This window comes from Gasterosteus aculeatus, chromosome 20 (genome assembly GCF_964276395.1).
Source record: "Gasterosteus aculeatus chromosome 20, fGasAcu3.hap1.1, whole genome shotgun sequence".
NCBI lineage: Eukaryota > Metazoa > Chordata > Actinopteri > Perciformes > Gasterosteidae > Gasterosteus > Gasterosteus aculeatus.
The window spans coordinates 21,069,007-21,086,467 of NC_135707.1; the positions used below are offsets into that span (position 1 = coordinate 21,069,007).

At 40.7% G+C, this 17,461-nt stretch overlaps 1 protein-coding gene across 6 annotated transcripts in view; it reads right to left on the reverse strand.

Moving 5' to 3' along the window:
- The window catches only part of tsnare1 (T-SNARE Domain Containing 1), a 111,277-nt gene that overhangs the window by 62,428 nt on the left and 31,388 nt on the right, over positions 1-17,461 (reverse strand). For all 6 annotated transcript variants that reach the window (XR_005710251.2, XR_013453533.1, XR_013453534.1 and 3 more), the window contains exons 3-4: positions 5,169-5,246; positions 4,105-4,174 (exon numbers count right to left, since the gene is read on the reverse strand). Coding sequence is in view for 3 of the 6 variants with exons in the window: in XM_040165451.2 (XP_040021385.2) it covers positions 4,105-4,174; positions 5,169-5,246 (148 nt within the window). In the remaining 3 variants the exon portion in view is untranslated. The remainder of the gene's footprint in view (positions 1-4,104; positions 4,175-5,168; positions 5,247-17,461) is intronic.

Genomic DNA, 17,461 nt, shown 5'->3' on the forward strand with positions numbered 1-17,461 from the left:
GAGGAGACTGGTAGCAGCCGGGGGCAGCTGTGAATAAGGATGGGGTCTGTGGGGGTGCTTCAACAGTTTGAGGGCTTTACAGAATGGATCAGCCCTTTAAATGAGTTCTGTTTTATTACATTTCTATCGAAGTTGAGATAAGTGTCTTTTGATGACGAACAAGTTAAAATGACTAACTGGAGTCTGGTGGCCTAAGGAAAGTGTATTAATTATTTATGATGTACACTGATACCATGTCTTCAACTCCTGTTGATTGTATTTATTGAATTAACTTTGTCTCATAGCAACCTGCCAGAATAGAGGCATATATTGGTACTTAGGCGTCATGTTTCGGCTAGAGGCCATAAATACCTGTGTGTACTGCAGTTATTTCTTTTGAAAATGAGCGTGGGTGTAACCTTTGCCACTGGAGACAAAGGCTTAATGTTTTTGGAATTTCTTTGTCCAGCGGCACAGAAAGGCAATTCAGTCTTTATCTCTATGCGTTCAGAGGACGGGTCTGGCATGAGTTGGCGGTTTGCCAGGTCTGGAGGTGTGAGGCTGGACAGGCCTGGACGTTTCCAGGAAGTTGCTAACTTGATGTGTTGTCCAACCTTGTCAGGAGGTAAAGGTGCTTATAGCTGTTTTGAGCTGAGTGGCTACGGAGTAAAGTGGACACATGTCATCAAGAGGAGGGAGATGAGGACAAAAGAAAAGAGCCTGAAAAACTGTCTCCTCGCTTCAATAGAGCTGGCCAATCAAAGTTACAATAGATTCTGGATGGTAAGTTGAAGAATGTTTGAAAGGCGGTTTTTAAGATGGCCACAGCTCCACCAATCACGTGTCTGATGGTGGTGGGTTTCCGAGGAAATTCAACCAACCCGTCAAGCAGATCCAACCGCTTTAAGTTTCATTCAAGGGAGTAGTGTTCAATAACAAAAGTAATACAATGAGTACTTAAATATCTTTGTAAACCATGTGGTTGCTTACATTTTTCCAGTAACTTGGCCAATGCATAAGCACAGATGTGGGTGGGGGTACGAGATTCAAGCATCAAACCTGATGCTTGTGTAGGCAGCTGTATTGAAAATAATACAAGCCTAGGCTACACAGAAAGCACTCCTATCATCTTAAATAGCAACATTAGCAACATAGCAAACGATAGCAACATTGTTGAGTCTGATCCCAACCTAAATGCTGATCGTAAAGTGTCAGAACATGTGACAAATAAAAGGCATTAAATGTCCAAAAATGTATTTTGTTTATGACTACACATGCAAGCGGCGGCTGATCAAAAACTACACAGCAGTAGTTAAAATCCATCTGACATTTAAATGTGCATCTCAATGGAATATACACCTACTGCCTGTATGAAAATCGGTGCTTTCAGGTGGGTTGGAGAAGGCAGAGTGATGCCGGCCTGCGTGTTGTGTAAGAGTGGAGGAGGACAAGGTGGAGAGGTGCATTCCACGCACTCATGAATCAAGTGTGTTAAAGGTGGCTGCATCACTATGGAGCCAAATCCAGGTCAAAAGTTTTGTTCAGTGTGTGATTTCCACTGGGGACATTCTCCGTTTCTAAAAGACATTTACATCCCAAAACACATTAAAGTATACAGGAACGACAGTGTTGATTGTCATAGTCCTCAGCCAATCAGGTCTTTAGTTTGACATGTTGGTCCGAGGTCGCCTCTAAAGTACGCCTGCATTAACGTAACGTGCGCTGTGATTGGTCAGTGGGTCAGCGTGACTTCTGTCCATCAGAAAGCTAGCTAGCAGATCCTAGTATGTCTACGATGTCTTAGTAATGGTTCCCAAAATGGGTGTTGAGTTGAGTTGCAGACCGAGCCCCTCTCTGGCTGGGAGGTAGGTTTAGGTGAGTCTCTCAGGCTGGAGGCCGAGATTTTAATGCACCAGGTGGAGATGATCTGGAGATCAGGGGGGTTGGAGGCACTCACTCACAGGACAGTGAAGAGCGAGCAGTGTGAGAAAGCGAGATGGAAGAGCTTGGGAAGAGGAGACTGCAGGAATAAAGCTTGCAAAGACTGAAGAAGGAGCCGGTGAGCTTTTGAGTGGCTGACTACTTATGGCATGAAATGCAAAATCAAATGTCCATATATTTAATGTGTTTTAAAAAGTATTCAAGCTAAAAGTAATTGGATAAAACTTGAATTGTGTGTATTCAGCGGAGTTAAAATCTGGTGAAGTTTAAAGGTTAAAATCATCATTAAATAGTGTTTTAAAATGTATTTAATTTAGTATTGGGATACTTTAAATTTGGGTTGTCTTTCTACTTATTTTGCGGTTAATTTCCAGTAGATTATAAATTAAGTATGTGATGTTGGGTATGTGAATTGATTACGGTTTCTTGGGTTATATTTCTTTGACCTTACATTCATGTTTGTATTTCAAGGTTTTTCACCTGGTTTGACTTGGACAATTTTAAAAAGAAAAAGCAAGAAAGCAAAGAAGTCCAAATCTTGGTCATTGAGTGGAATCCAGTCTACACTTCTTAGCAAGCTGCCCTTTCAAGTGGGGAGCTGCAGTTTGACCCTCACAAAAGTGAGACACTTGACAATGGGGGTCATGACCCCCAGTGGGGTGACGGTGGGCCGTCAGCAGGTTCGTGGCTTCATCAACAACCCTAAGAAGAAAAAAAATGAAAGCGAAACCAACATGAGCACTTGAAGCATGGTGTGTTCGACCTATGCCACCCAAAGAGTGAGATACGCCGCATCAGAAAGACAGCAAAAAAGACACTGTGCGACAAAGACAAAATGGTTTGTAAAACTTCCTGTTAAATGTGAAAATATAATATATAATTGCACTGTACCCACCTTGCACCACTTCAATTTCAATATTTAAAGTACATTTACTTCAAAAATGCTTTACAAAATGGAAATTGCTTGAAACTTTTTAAACTTCCGAATGTCACTACACGCTGTTTCTAAACCAGCCATTCTCCACTGGACCTCCACTTCTTTTCTTTCTCCTTTGAATTTTTGCTTTCATCAACAGTTTTGATGACAACGTTTTATCGCATAATTTCGACTTTCTATCCTTTCTATAGTGCGGAAATGGACTTCTATAGTTGTGTGGATGCATCACTCCAGCCAATCCAAAGACGGGGTTTGTAACCAATTAGATGTAGATACCATGGTGACTGGCTCCGCCCCCTTACTGTCAAAAAGAAAAACAGCGAGCGTGTAGAAAACACCTTCGAGCGCGAGCAGAGATTCGCCGCGCGAGCGAGGAAGTTCACGTTCCGCGAGCGAGCAAATATCTTGCGTGAGACAAACTTTTGCTCGCGCGAGACGGCGATTTGCTCGCGTATGTTTCCTTTACGTGCGCGCATCATCCTGATTTGCGCTCTCGAATTTTGACAGTAATTTGCCACCATAGACGGCCCTCTGGCTTTGAGCAGAGGAGAGAGCTGGAAGCTAAGCTAGCACACATGGCAGGCCACATGTGTCTACGAGCTGTTGCTAGGAGGCTGTGTTTGTACACCACACAGACATTTACCTACAGACAGGTTAAACTATCTGTGTGAAGGGACAGGTCTGTTGGTTAGTAAATGATAAATAAAAAGAAAGAAAGAAAGAAAGAAAGACTAAAAGTAAAACCAATATTCCGAACAGTGACACAATGCGGTTAACATCAAAACGAGAACAACAATATATGCTAACATGCTAACTTCTGCCCAGACAGCCTCACTGTGCGTTGATAGGGTTTGCTGTGTTTCCCAGAGTCTTTAACGTGTCCGCTCAGTCCTTTGTTGTGTGGATCGATTGGGGGATATGAGGACTGTTGGGTTTCTTGGTAACGCAACAGTTGTTTGTGCTCTCCAACACGCAAGATGGTAGAGTAAGATTTCTTTCTGATAGAGATCTGATAGATCTTAATTTGGAAAGAAGGTTTTACAGGGGAAGATCCCCTCTGGTGTCTGTGACTTGACCAATCAGATCTAAGGGAGATCACCAAGAGAGAAATCACACCTAGGTGCGTGGACCAATTCCTTGTGAGATTTGTCTTGCAGCAGCAATGCATTCCAAAAATCAGCCTTGGTTTTTATGCTATGATTGGAGCCCAACGCCAGCGTGTGTGTGTGTGTCTGTGTGTTACTCACAGATTCTGTCGTAGCTCCTCTCTATCTCTAGATGTTCCCAGGGACTGTAGATTCTTTTCTAGTGCAACAACTGAGAGAACAATAGAAACAAAATGAAATCTTAAAGGAAACCCTCCATTCATTCTGTAACCGTACCATGAAAGTTATTCAATTCATTTGAAATCTTTATTAAAAATACATTTAGTACAAATACAGAGCTAATTTTAGCGTTATTGCTACTTTCAAACATTTAAAACAAAGACTCACTGGATAACTCCTGATTATTCACCATTAAAATAAAACACAACTTATATTACTAACACTTAATCACAGCCATCATTCTGGACTAAATGTATCCCAAATGTAAACCTTGTTTTAATACTCACAAAAACCAAAACATACATTTAAATCACTAATGAACCATGAACCCATCCAATCGCCTAAACCTCTTCTACTTTATATAGTAATAAAACCAAGACAAAATGCTAATCCTAAAACTACCTCAGCTACCTCAAACTTCCCAAAAACCTGTGCTGTGAAAAAGTATTGCTCCCTTCCGGGGTTTTTTTTGCATTTTTCTCACACTTTCAAAAGATAACTCAAGTAAATACAAAATGCATTTTTTTTAAACGATCATTCAATTGAAAAAATTCTGCAAAGAAGAGTGGGCCAAACCTTCTCCACGGCGATGTGAGAGACTCATTACCAGTTATCACAAACACTTATGTTGCCGCCAAGGGGTCCAAAACCTGTTACGGGGCAATTACTTTTTTCACATGGGCCATGTAGGTTTGGATAGCTTTTTTCCCTTAAGAAATGAAATCATTGTTTAAAAAGTGCATTTTATATTTACTGGGGTGTATTTTGTTTGATAATCTGAAACATATAAGTGTGATATGCACAGAAATAAAAAACCAGGAAGGGGGCAAATACTTTTTCACATTGATGTATTTATCCATTTGAAGGATGGAAGCCCAAAGCCAACTATCTTTGGTCAACAGGTCTCAAAGTAATTATGTATAAACTCGAGCGCAAGAACGAATGCAAGCCACACACACAGGTTTAGTGATGAATTCTCTTTTTACCGTTGGCGTTGATCTGGAAGATATTGGAGGAGGTTTCCTGAAACACATCTTGCAGTTCTGAGGGGCTGACCTGTGTGGCTTTGGAGAAAACATGATATCAGCCAACATTTCTCAGGCCAGTGGAGCATAATACCACAGCACACAAGGAGCTGATCACAGAAAGCCAGCATGTGGCCACCACCTACTTTGTACTTTTTCATCATAACTGTAGTTTAAAACCATTCCTACCTATGGTATGAGTGCAACCTGATCTCTCAAATTCTCTTCTGAGCAGAACCAAGTTAGAAAAAGAATGTCCTCTACTCATCACGAACAAACATGAGAATGTTTTCACATGTCCACTTATCCGTTTGAAGATACTCCAAACACAACTTCAACAGGTTATAAAATATGATATGCAAATTAGTGCAGAAAGTGTGCACACAGTGGTGCTTATATACATTTCCTCAGCGAAGAAAACAAAACACTGAAGCGGTAGCCGAGACGACGCTAATCGTGCTTTTGTTATTTTGTGAAGAAGTATCATTTCTCTCTGACAAACCTTGCAAAAACTACAGTGAAAATAACCTTAAATCATGAATCACGAATGCCCCGTTTGACGTTTTGAACAAAATGATGAAATGAATCCTTATTTGTTTAGCGAGATACGTGCTGCGGACGATTGTGTGCACACCACACTCAATTTCAGTCTTTTCTGTGCAGGTTTTATCTTACACAAAAAATATCTCCTGCAGCATTTATCGATACACAGTAAAAAATCTGTTTCCACCGCTACTATTTCTAAAAGCACAGCTGGATGGCAGTAAATGTTAGTCAGCAAGAAAAGGTTCAGAATACAGGCAGACAGGGGGTGTTTGAAACCAGAACCTAAACAGGTCTGACTCAATGGCTTTACCTGTCACAACCAGAATTTGGCAAGAAAAATTGTACATTTACAACTTTCAGGTAAACGTTGCATGGAAAGAATGGCTCAACTTTGGAAAGGAAAGCGCAGATATACCGATACACTGGGTGCTGCATCCCTCCGCAGATCCAACCTAGCTACCCTCTTTTTGTCCAAACTTCTTGTCTGCCATGGAAAACTGACGGTGACTCCGCTAAACAATAACACCACACCCAAGCAAATGTCACCGACACAATGCCTATGATCTTCTCCAGTCTGGGACTATCGCTCACTGCCTCAAACAGACACATTCGGAACAGTTACCATGGGGCTTTGGATCTGTGGTCAACAGACATTAAGGTCAAACCATTCATACATGATACCATCCAATACTTTATTCCCGTCTGAAATATTCCAACTATTAGATGAATTGGCAATAGTTTACCTTAAAAACTGAGGGGATTGCCCATCCACTTCAAATGTGGCGTAGCCTTGTGCATATGACACCTGTCATATAACAACATTCCCAATTTAAAAAATGGTAAATGCACCGTATAATGCTTTTCTAGTCTTCCGACCACTCAAAGCACTTTAACACCCATCCATACACTGATGACAAGAGCTACCACACACATCAGTAACATTCACACACATCAGTAACATTCACACCCTTTGGTCACAGCTACAGGAGCCATGCTGGGTTAAGTGTCTTGCCCAAGGACACATCAGTATGCGGGTTAGCAGAGTCTGGGATCGAACAATCAACCCTCCGTGCTCCCCACAGTCGCCCTTTTAGTAGCACTTGATTTACTAAACATTAACATTTTAATCATGTCAATCTAAGCATCTTAGCATGTTAGCTCAAGCACAGCCAGAAAGAGCTGTGAGTATTGCTGTATTCTTACTAAATAGTGCTTAGAGAAAACTAAACTAAGTTCTACTCATATCCATAGTAGGTGGCTATTATTCTGAAATATTTAGCTGGAAAGTGTTACGTAAAATATATAGTAGCACAGCTGCATGAATTTAAATACTGGCTGTTATTTGCGCATTTTGTATCCATGAGCACACCCTTTTTCTATTTTCTGTCCATATAAATATAAGTTGTTGTTAAAGGCAAAAAATGTAGAGAGGCGTTGCAGCACCAGATATACAACCATTTAATGCTGTTAAGAAGACTTAAAATTAGAGATTAGGACCAGGGACTCATGGTAATAATGTTTGCTGAGGTAATATATCAAATGATAAGTATACTTATTTTTCCATAGACTTCCATAAAATCACACTTATTTTTGCAAATGGAGGAGCTGCCCCCTTACGTTCAGTAGAGAGACTGCAAGTTTTAACTAACCACAGTCTATAGAAAAGTTTAGCTTTAGACTTGATGGTGAAATCATAAATATACTGTCATAGTATTTAATCGCTTAGCTTGTTCAGAACCAACAACCAGAATCAAAGTCTTAGACGTGGACACAGACTCTCCTTTTCAAGTAGTCTCGGAGTTCCAGCTTTCACATAGGCCTCGTTTTCTGATGGTAATGGTTCTTATTATTTAGGGGGAATGTTTAGTTCAACAAATGCCACAGCATCATTTTTTGGAAATTGTGGAAAAAGTCTGGGCTTGACATCTATGTGATGGTGACTTCTTGCTTTTACTTTCTTTTGAATTATTTAAAATGTGAATAATTGGTCAAGTTGATAAAGATTTTAAATATATCACACCTCAAAGTTATATTTATTAAGTGATGGGAGAAAGAAATAGATTTAGGCCTAGTGATTGTATTAAACTACTGTGTACTGTTATCATGATGAATATATGTGGAGATTTAATGGACATCAAATGCTGCGGGAGCCTCAAATGCAGAACTTAACTGCAGTGAGGATGATGGAGTGGATGGGGAAATTGTCATGTCACTAAACCAAAAGCTGGCATCAGGATGGGAGTTAATCGTGTAAGTTATGTGGGCAATGCGTTTTTTCTTTTTTTATAAGCATATTGTCCCATGTCATTACAAATGACAGGCAGGGTAATGGCCTGGAATCATTACAGCTGGCTGAGATCAACATTATAACCCGCACAAGCTGCACGAACAAGCCATCTCACCCCCCCTTTTGTCAAACACTGCACCCTGAAATTACCGTAATTACTGCATTTTTTCTGACACGGTTCAAAAGTGCAGGGGTATATACAAAATTCAGAGCTGGAAAATGCACCAAAGTGGACAGAGGGATCAAACATTGGCACAAAAAAAAAACTGTGAAAGCCAAAACAAAGCGGGACCGTGCAGAGAAACCAACAGTCAAAGTGTGGCCTGGAGAAAGATCTGTGAGATCAAAACTGTACATCTCAACTTAACTACTCACCTAGCTATACAACAAATCGTCTAGGAAACGACAGTCGACCAGCATTATAAGACTGTGCGACACTAGCACCACCAAGACAGTTTTTTCCTTGTGATGTTGTCTGAAGCCTTGATGCTGTTAATGTAATGAAAAAGATTTCACATTCTTTCATGGGTTGTTGTGTGTAGAATGTTGAGTGTTGTTGATGTATGTTTGTGTGTGTGTGTGTATGTATGTATGTATGTGTGTGTGTATGTATGTGTGTGTGTGTGTGTGTATATATGTATGTATATATGTGTGTGTGTGTGTGTGTGTGTGTGTGTGCATGTATACGTATGTGTATATATATGGGTTAACTGTGTATATATATATATATATGGAGACTTAACTGGAAATACAGTACGGTTTAACACAAAAGGTGTTCCTTAAAATCTACTCACTTTAAATCTTATTTTAACCATATATACTCTTATGGATACATTTTAAATGTATGACAAATGAGTGAAAACTGTGTGCCCAGTCCTTTTTTCTGAGGGAGTAACAAATAATAGTCACATTATGGCTTAAAACATTTATTCTGCACTTGATCATTTCGCAAAACTCCATTGGCCTGTTGTTCAATTGAGCAATCTACAGAGGGTTATTTCACAACCAGCCCAATTTTTGGTAAATGATTTGAATCATTTTAGCAGCTTTTTATCTTTTCACACTTTCCCTCACATTACCATGTTGACTCTGTAACATGCGAATATCAGCATGCAACTTCAAAGCTATACTGATAGGCACTCCCTTCACAAAATCACTCTAGGACAAAGGACTTCTCACTGTGGTTTGAGCAGGGTGTTTGATACAGTCATCACAGATTCTGAGCGACATTATATCCCCGCTGAGACATTTTGGAAATGCTTCTGAACGGTGTACGAAATACAAACGATACCATAAAAGAATAAGACTCCTGCGTCTCTCTGTACCAATAATTGGCATTGCAGGACTTTTAGCTCAATACTGGAATACAATGACAGTGTTAAAATGCAGATGTTGAGCAGGTATTACTGTTTGTTTCATTACATTACATGTCATTTAGCAGAGGCTTTTATCCAAAGCGACTTACATTACACTTTAAACACATGGCTTTTTCACATTTTTGCCTGGGGAGCAATTAGGGGTTAGGTGTCTTGCTCAGGGACACTTCGACATGGAACATGGGAAAGCCTGGACTCGAACCACCAACCTTGTGCTTCCCAGCACACCTTCTCTAAACCCTGCGCCACGACGACCCCCAGTCAGTAACACCAGTATGAGGATTGTATCCTCTCAAGAAAAACCTTAAGGAACCCTATCAAAATGCCTTTCAAGGGTCATCGGACTATTGCAATCAGGGGGAGACCTGCCATCACTTGAGGCTTCAAAAAACCCTGCACTGTCTCTTCGACTCAATGTCTAGCACCTTACCTCGCTTAAGCCGACCACAAGAGTTGCTTGGTTTAACTTAGTGACAGGAGGTGACCTAGCTCCCTAACAAGGTCTTAAAGGTGCTCACAAATACTATGTCCATAAAAGCAGGTTGAAGACACCAAAATTTGTTCAGGGTTCATATTTCTTGGCATATTACATGTGGCAGCGGCACTCGTTAGCCTAGAGCAGGTGTGCCCACACCTTTTCGGCTTGCAAGCTACTTTTCAATCGACCGAGTCATGGCGATGACTTGCACTGATTGAAGTTTGTTTTTAAACGAAATGAAATGTGTTTATTAGTAAGCAAGCAAGGATTGTTTTCCGTCCCATCGTTTTTCCAATGGCAAGCGATCTACCGACACTATGATTGCAATGGGCCGGTCATGGGCCTTCCTAATTTGCCAAAAGTAATTAAGTGCGAGATTTTCTTTTGATGTTTCGGTCAGGAAGAGATGATTTGAATTAAAAGAAAATAATTGCCTTGTATTTTTTTTTTCTCTGAGCAGTGACGTAAAGAGGTAGAAGTTTACTTTCAACATTGGAATACACTGGATATTTTATTGGCTTAATATAACCTGGATGGTAGGGATGAAGTTTTCAGCACGTTTCTACTTTTAACATATATGTCAAAATAAAACCAAGTTTCTGGAAGAAAGGAGATAGAAAGCTGTATGGCAGGAATTAACTTAGCATATTTCCAGTTTGTCATGATCAACCCCAGCGAGCTTGATTATAGATGATTTTCTCTTTAGTCGTGTGGTTGATTTTCTTCTTCCTCCCAGCATTGAATAATCAATACCAAGAGCCCTGATTTTTCCAACTGTAATGAATGCCAGGGAGGAATTACCATCATGCCCTCATGGAGTGGCTTGTCAGTAACACAAATGTCCTATCTGAAACACGTTCAATTATACTCTCAAATCTGAGGAGGGACTTAATCAAGAGCTCCCATCTCAGTATGCCTAAGGTCAGCGGCCGTCTCTCATCAGTGAGCACGGACAGATTTGACTCTTTCCAAAAAGTTGCAGTTTAGTCACTTGGCAAGTGAGTTAGGGAATGAAAACCAACAACTGGCAATTACGGATGGAGATAATGAGGTTAGATTGTCATTCTCAGCGGTATTTTACCAATACATAAGACAATTGAAACAGCTGCATTCTATGTCCAAGTCCTTTGTAGAAGATCAGATAATACTAACAATGTTTCATACGTTTTGTGGGTATTTTGGACTTTTTAATTATTTTCTGGTTTGTATCCAATTTTCCAACTGACAGCAGAGTGAGGATAACCTCACCTCGCTTTTGACACTGTAGCTGAAGGACAGAAAATATCTTTTCAAAAAGGAATCTGTTGCAGATCGTCCTGCTGGCTGTGAGCGCGTTGGACTCCGAGTGGATTGAGTCCTCAAAGACTTTTGTTTAAACTTTTCCAGACTACACAGCGGTGCGTTTTCCATAAAGGCCCAAAGAAAGACATCAACAACATAAACTGTGGCTGTAGCGTCCCTTATTCCTGCGCTCTGGGAGTGGAGAGCGCTGTGACAACATCTTTGTCAAGCTCCCCAGAATGAAGTAACGTTGTGAACAAGAGCCGCCGGCTGACGCCCTGTCTGGAGAACCCTGCTGCTCAGTCGCAATCGCGTACTGTTGCCCCTGGACGGAAAGAGAGGCCCGGTGTTACGTGACTACTGGCAGATGTCGTTTGCCTCGGTCACACATTGGCAAACATATTGCTGAAAATGTTCAAATGCATCACAAATTCCATTGCAGCGATTACGATTGTATTAGTGAGCACTACATCACTGCCATGTATGGAGAACGTAATTTAAGAAAATACATTTACTAAAAGATCGCCACACCATGGATTCAAACCCTGTCGAGCAAAATAACAACATGTTCTACGATGGCCGCGATGCGCCATCGGCCACTCAAACTGTTTTCTATACTTATCATTAAATTGTACATCGCCAGTGGCTAGAAAACGTTTTGGTTCAGGGGGAACCAAGACAACTGGTTTTTGGGTGGGCGTATGGTGGAACACTTCCAAACCTGTGGGTTGGTGCTTTTTCGCGATGCTTGATACAGTTATTTACACATTACATTCACATCGTTAAAGTGCTTTACAGATGTGAAATTAGACACCGGGGATTAAGCAATCACATTGATAGCAACATCAGTATAAAGGGACAATTGCAAAGTTTGTGCGACCTCTGCTTATCTGCTGTTGTGCACAAATTCCTTGTATGTCTGACATTATATGGTAATAAATGTTTCCTGATCCTGATCCTGATGACTCCGTCCCTGCGTGGCTCATAATGGCAAGTGGACAAATGTCCCGTCTGGCCACAGCTCTGCGGTGTACGTGTCATCAACCTCATTGCATTCAGCAGATACTTTAAATGAGCTGAATCTGCTGTGGACAATCTCAATCTTTTGACAATTGACCTTTAGTTTTTCCTTGAGGTACACAGAAAACATTTCAGTATCTCGATCTAGTGAGAACCTGGTAGCAAAGACACTCACCAACTTGGTCTTTGGTCGGTTTAATGCTGCCCGTCAATGGACGACAAGACAACATAGTGCAAGAGAAATAAAATATAGTCCTATGGGCGAGTAATATAAGGCTATGGGTTAGTTTAAAAATAAAGGAATACAAGTTTGATAAGTTAAAAATAAAGTGCACCAACGAACAGAAAGTGACAAGTGTATGTGCGTGTGCAGTGTGTAGAAAGTGACCGGTGGGATGTCAGAGTCAGTCAGTGGGGGACCGGGCCGCTGTTGACTGCTGACGGGAAGGTGTGGCGGGAGGTCTTGGTCCTGATGGACCTCAGCCTCCTGCCAGATGGAAGGGGCTCAAAGAGCCCGGGGTGTCCGGGGTGAGAGGGGTCGGCTACAATCTTTCCATCGGGCCGAACACTGGCCTCGCTGTGGGGGGATAAATGTGCCTGCTGGTGCTATGGGCACTAACTTGCCGTGTTTTCAGACAACTGCCGTGGCCTGCGTGTGGGCCGGAATGCAGGGGATGAAGCTCGCCGCATGGTGGTTGACAACCTTTTAGAGAATTGTGAGATACTATGTATACAAGGGACATTCTTAGCAAAGCAAGATTTGGAAAAACTCTCAATGATACCTTTCACGGGGCTGGGGAGTCTACAACTGACCGTGGCACGGGAATAGGCTAAGGTAGGATACCAGGGGGTGTGGCTATTTATGGAATAAGAAGCTTGACTCATCGATAAATGACGGTCAGGCTTGGTGTTGACTGGTGCATTGAAATACAGTTTACTCACGATAAGGAATTCATCATTCTAAATGTCATCACAATGAGGATGAATATCTAAAGACTTGCCTTTATCGATTCCTATATTCAAGATAATACTTCCTCTTGTATATGTGTCATTGGGGATATGAATGCAGATATCTCAGACAACTGCTCATTATTTGCCAATCACATTGCTCAGTTCTGTAAAGGTAATCATTTGATACTGACAAGCGAAGAGCAGGCTACATCATGGCTGGACCGTTGTATAAGTGCAGCTGATGCACATGCCTCATTAGGATGTATGGGCATTCTTTATGGGTCAGCAACACCTGATCATATACCTTTTTCTATTTCGATAAATGTTGAAGATCTCTCAGAACAAACTAGCAATGGAATAAGTGTAAACGCAGAAAAACTAAACTGGTCAACTCTCACAAAGAAGGACAAGCATAACAATAAGACCCATAACATCAAACGTGGTTGGAACGAGTATGTAGCTGAGTACCGCGCTGAAGCCTGTGAAGCTTTCAAATTATGGACTATCGCAGGGAGACTTAGACAAGGGTCTGTACTAGAGTACAAGAAACTCACTAATGGAAGTATGCCATTTGATTTATTCGTAAAATGGCCAAGGAGTTTAAAAATAATAATGTGGTTGATTTCTGGAAGGAAGTGAGAGTTCTTAACATGTGTAAAACATCTTTGGCATGCACTGTTGACGGAATTTCAGGAGCAGACAATATTGCTGAGTTATGGAGGCAGCACTCTGGAACCTTATTTAACTGTTAGTGGGGACTTCTACAAGGTGGAAGATATTGAGACGAATGTGTCAAGAGGTGTATCAAGCTCTACACTCTTAGACATCTGGCCTTTACATGCCAGTTTGAGATTAGCCATGTGTATTTTACATCTTATATGATCTTATCTTTTTTTTCTGTCTGAATTCGTTTTAAAAACGACTGAAATTCGTTTTGAATTACTGTGTCAATTCAATTATTATGTCCTAAGCAATGTTCATGTACAATTTGCAATTAGTAATTTTCTCAAAAACAAAAAAAAACAAACTTATTATGAGCAAATTGAATAGATGAAAGGCAAGACACTTGTAGAAGCCCATTCTCATGTGTTTGCCAGTGTGCTTTGCCGCCCTCTACAGGTTTGGAGTGTGCTGATGAGGTATAAAAGGCCAGGCCAGGAGGAGGACAGGTGCCACTGATTGGAGGCACACAGCCTTAAACGTCTGGTCTTTGTTGCTGCTGCCTTCTGTTTTTGATTTCATTCTTTTGCAATCTTTAATCATACGAGCTGGAATAAACTCAATTTAAATTCAACTTTAACTTCATTTTTGGACATTCCTCATTTCCTGATTTTCCAGCCGCTATAAGCCAGTCGGTAAAAAAAGTACTCTCAATCAGCCACCAACATGGAAGAGGTGAAAAGGTCACTACAACACTAATTATTACCTATCAATAAACTCTATAAATCGGATGTTAACGGTCACGGTGACCGTGACTCCAGATACGCCAATGTCTCCTCCCTTGGGTGTGTGTGTGTAACTGGGCGGCAGCCTTCATCACCACACCTGGCGCACCTCCACACCTGCTGACAATCACCACTGCTTAAGAGCCCTGGGTTCCTCTCCACTCATCGTCAGATTATTCCTCGACCAGTGGTAGTGAATCTCGGTCGCTCTACGCGTTTTTGGTACCCTCTAACCTCTCCCTCCTCTGCTTAGGACTCAGCTCACGTCACCTTCCTGCACTCCCTCGTCACCTCCACCGGACCTTCCCCTCTCCCGTAAACTATCTTCGTTATTAAAGAAACTTGGGTCTGCGTTAGGGTTGGTTTGAGCTGGACCCTAACATTAAAAACAAACTGGTTTCTACTTGTCGGAGTTAATCCAATCACAGTGTATCAGCATATATGTTTGCGACAGTGCATTTTGTCAAAGAAATCCATTTGTAATGTTGTAACCTCCATTTGATTGGTCAGACATCACACACGCGACTTCAAGTGACGCATCCAGTCCTGAACAGCACTGCTTATACAATTTATTGAAACACTGTCACATTGTTGATATACTATAGTGTATATCAAGTTTCTAAACTATACATCAGTGATGGCACATTGGAGAAACACAGTCATGAAAAAAACAGCTATTTTAGGCAAGAAGGGAATCAAGCTGGGAGAAATCAGGAACCACACGATTTCATGAAAGATTCACCTTGGGGCATCCAAACCCCCCCCCCATCCACCAAACTTGCATGTTGTGCACAGCATCACCCCCACATGCAGCTGTTTACGGTGTTCTGCTCTGTTGGGCGTCCAACGCCGACAATGCAGGAAAACAACCACGAAGAGCTTGGTTTTGCGCTGAACAAAGACAATTCTCATAAGCGATGATTTGACCAAATGTTTTTGTTCTTTGATGAAAGCTTGCTCTTAATTTCTACCTGGCTCTGCTCATTGGGAGACAGACAATTGGAAAACAAGAGGAAACAAAGTTAAGTCATCAACTAGATTTAGCTTAGGCATTTACTAAAATGAGACTGAGAGACAATTTTGTTGCGTAACTTGGTTGTCTTCTTATACTTGGCAAGATTACAAAATAATTCTGCTCCATTGAAAGTGTTAAGGAGAAAAGTGGCATCAAAACACAAAATTTTACTTGCAATTTCTTTTCACAGTTGGTAACCTAAACGTTACTTGCCATGTGCAGGATCTAAAGAACAATTTATTAATTATATATGTATTATATAATATATATTATATATAATATATGTATTATATAATATATAATATATGTATTATATAATATATAATATATATTATATATATTATATATAATATATATTATATAATATAATATATGTATTATATAATATATATTATATAATACATATATTATATATTATATGTTATATATAATATATATATATATTATATAATATATATATATGTATTATATAATAATAATATATATATTATATATATATATTAATATATATATTAATATATATATTATATTTATATATTAATATATATATTATATTATTGATCAAAGCCTGTAATACCATGGTGTGAGATCATTTCACGTTAAATTTTTTTAGTTTCCTGCTTCTCGTGCCCCTGATTGTGTCCAATCACCTGCACCTTCCCAGAGTATTTAAATCATTTGTGTCCCTTGTCTCTAGTTTCGCTGTTGGTAAGTCGTGGTTTTGTCTGCGTTACCTTGTCTGTTCTGTGGCAGTTTCTGTAGTGATTGTTTTCCCTGTGACCCTCATTAGGGTGAAGAGTTTTTCCCCTGGCCTTGTGCTGGTTGCTGAGAAGCAACCGGTTTAGTTTCTGCTTTTAAAAAAAGTAGTATTTTGCCATCTGCCAGGGCAAAGTGAAGCCAACAAAAGTGCTCATAAAAGGATGCAGGGTCACCGGAGGATGGATTTGAGATCAATGGCGTTTCAGTCACACCATTAATCCATGTGTGGCTGTCTCAGCCATGACCCACTTTGGCCACTTACTGGCCATCGGCTGTGCATGGAGCGGGAGGAGCAAGTGCTCATCATCCCTGTCATTCCCACTCCTTTCAAGCTTATTAAGCAGGACTGTCTCCGGAGAGCACAACATGGGGAGCTAACAATATGGCCACATCCTTGGGTCAGGTTTTGGTGCTCTGCTTTCTGCTTGAGTGAACAAGGTGGGGCTCCTTGAACTGTGAGTTGAGGGAGGAGCCATAAATCTTTATGAAACAAACACCTTTTATTTATTCAGCTGTGTCCGAACAACTTTAACGGGACCTGTTTCTCGTTTCTTGTTTGAGCTGTGCTCCTGCTAACTCCAAGAGCGTTCAATTCTGTCTGTTGACTGTGTTAAAATATTTTATTGCATTAATCTCAGACAGATTAATCGCATAGATTAACGCCCTAATATATGTATATATTGTGGTATCAAAAGGGGCCAGTTAGTAAATGGCTGCTATATTCCTGCACAGGATTGGTGGCCAAATCCCAGAATGGCCGCCATTGCCCACGACACAATTCCCAGAAGGTTTCAGCACGCACCCAGCTGCAGGCGTTTAAGGCACCTAATTGATGCAGGGCTGGGCAGCTCGAAGGACGGATTGCTGGAAGAGCAGACTGGGAACGGGCCTCTCTGCGAAGGAAGAAGGATAACGCAAAGAATTGGAAAAGCTTGTAACCTGGATTGAGTTGGCTAAAGAATTCAGATTTTTGTTTAAGGGAACTTTTTTTTTTCCTAGGGGACACTTTATGTTGGTGATGGAGATTTTTGTTGTTTAAAAAAATTAGTTTTCTGTTTTTATAAGAATAACACTCCAACTTCTTTTAACCCTTCTA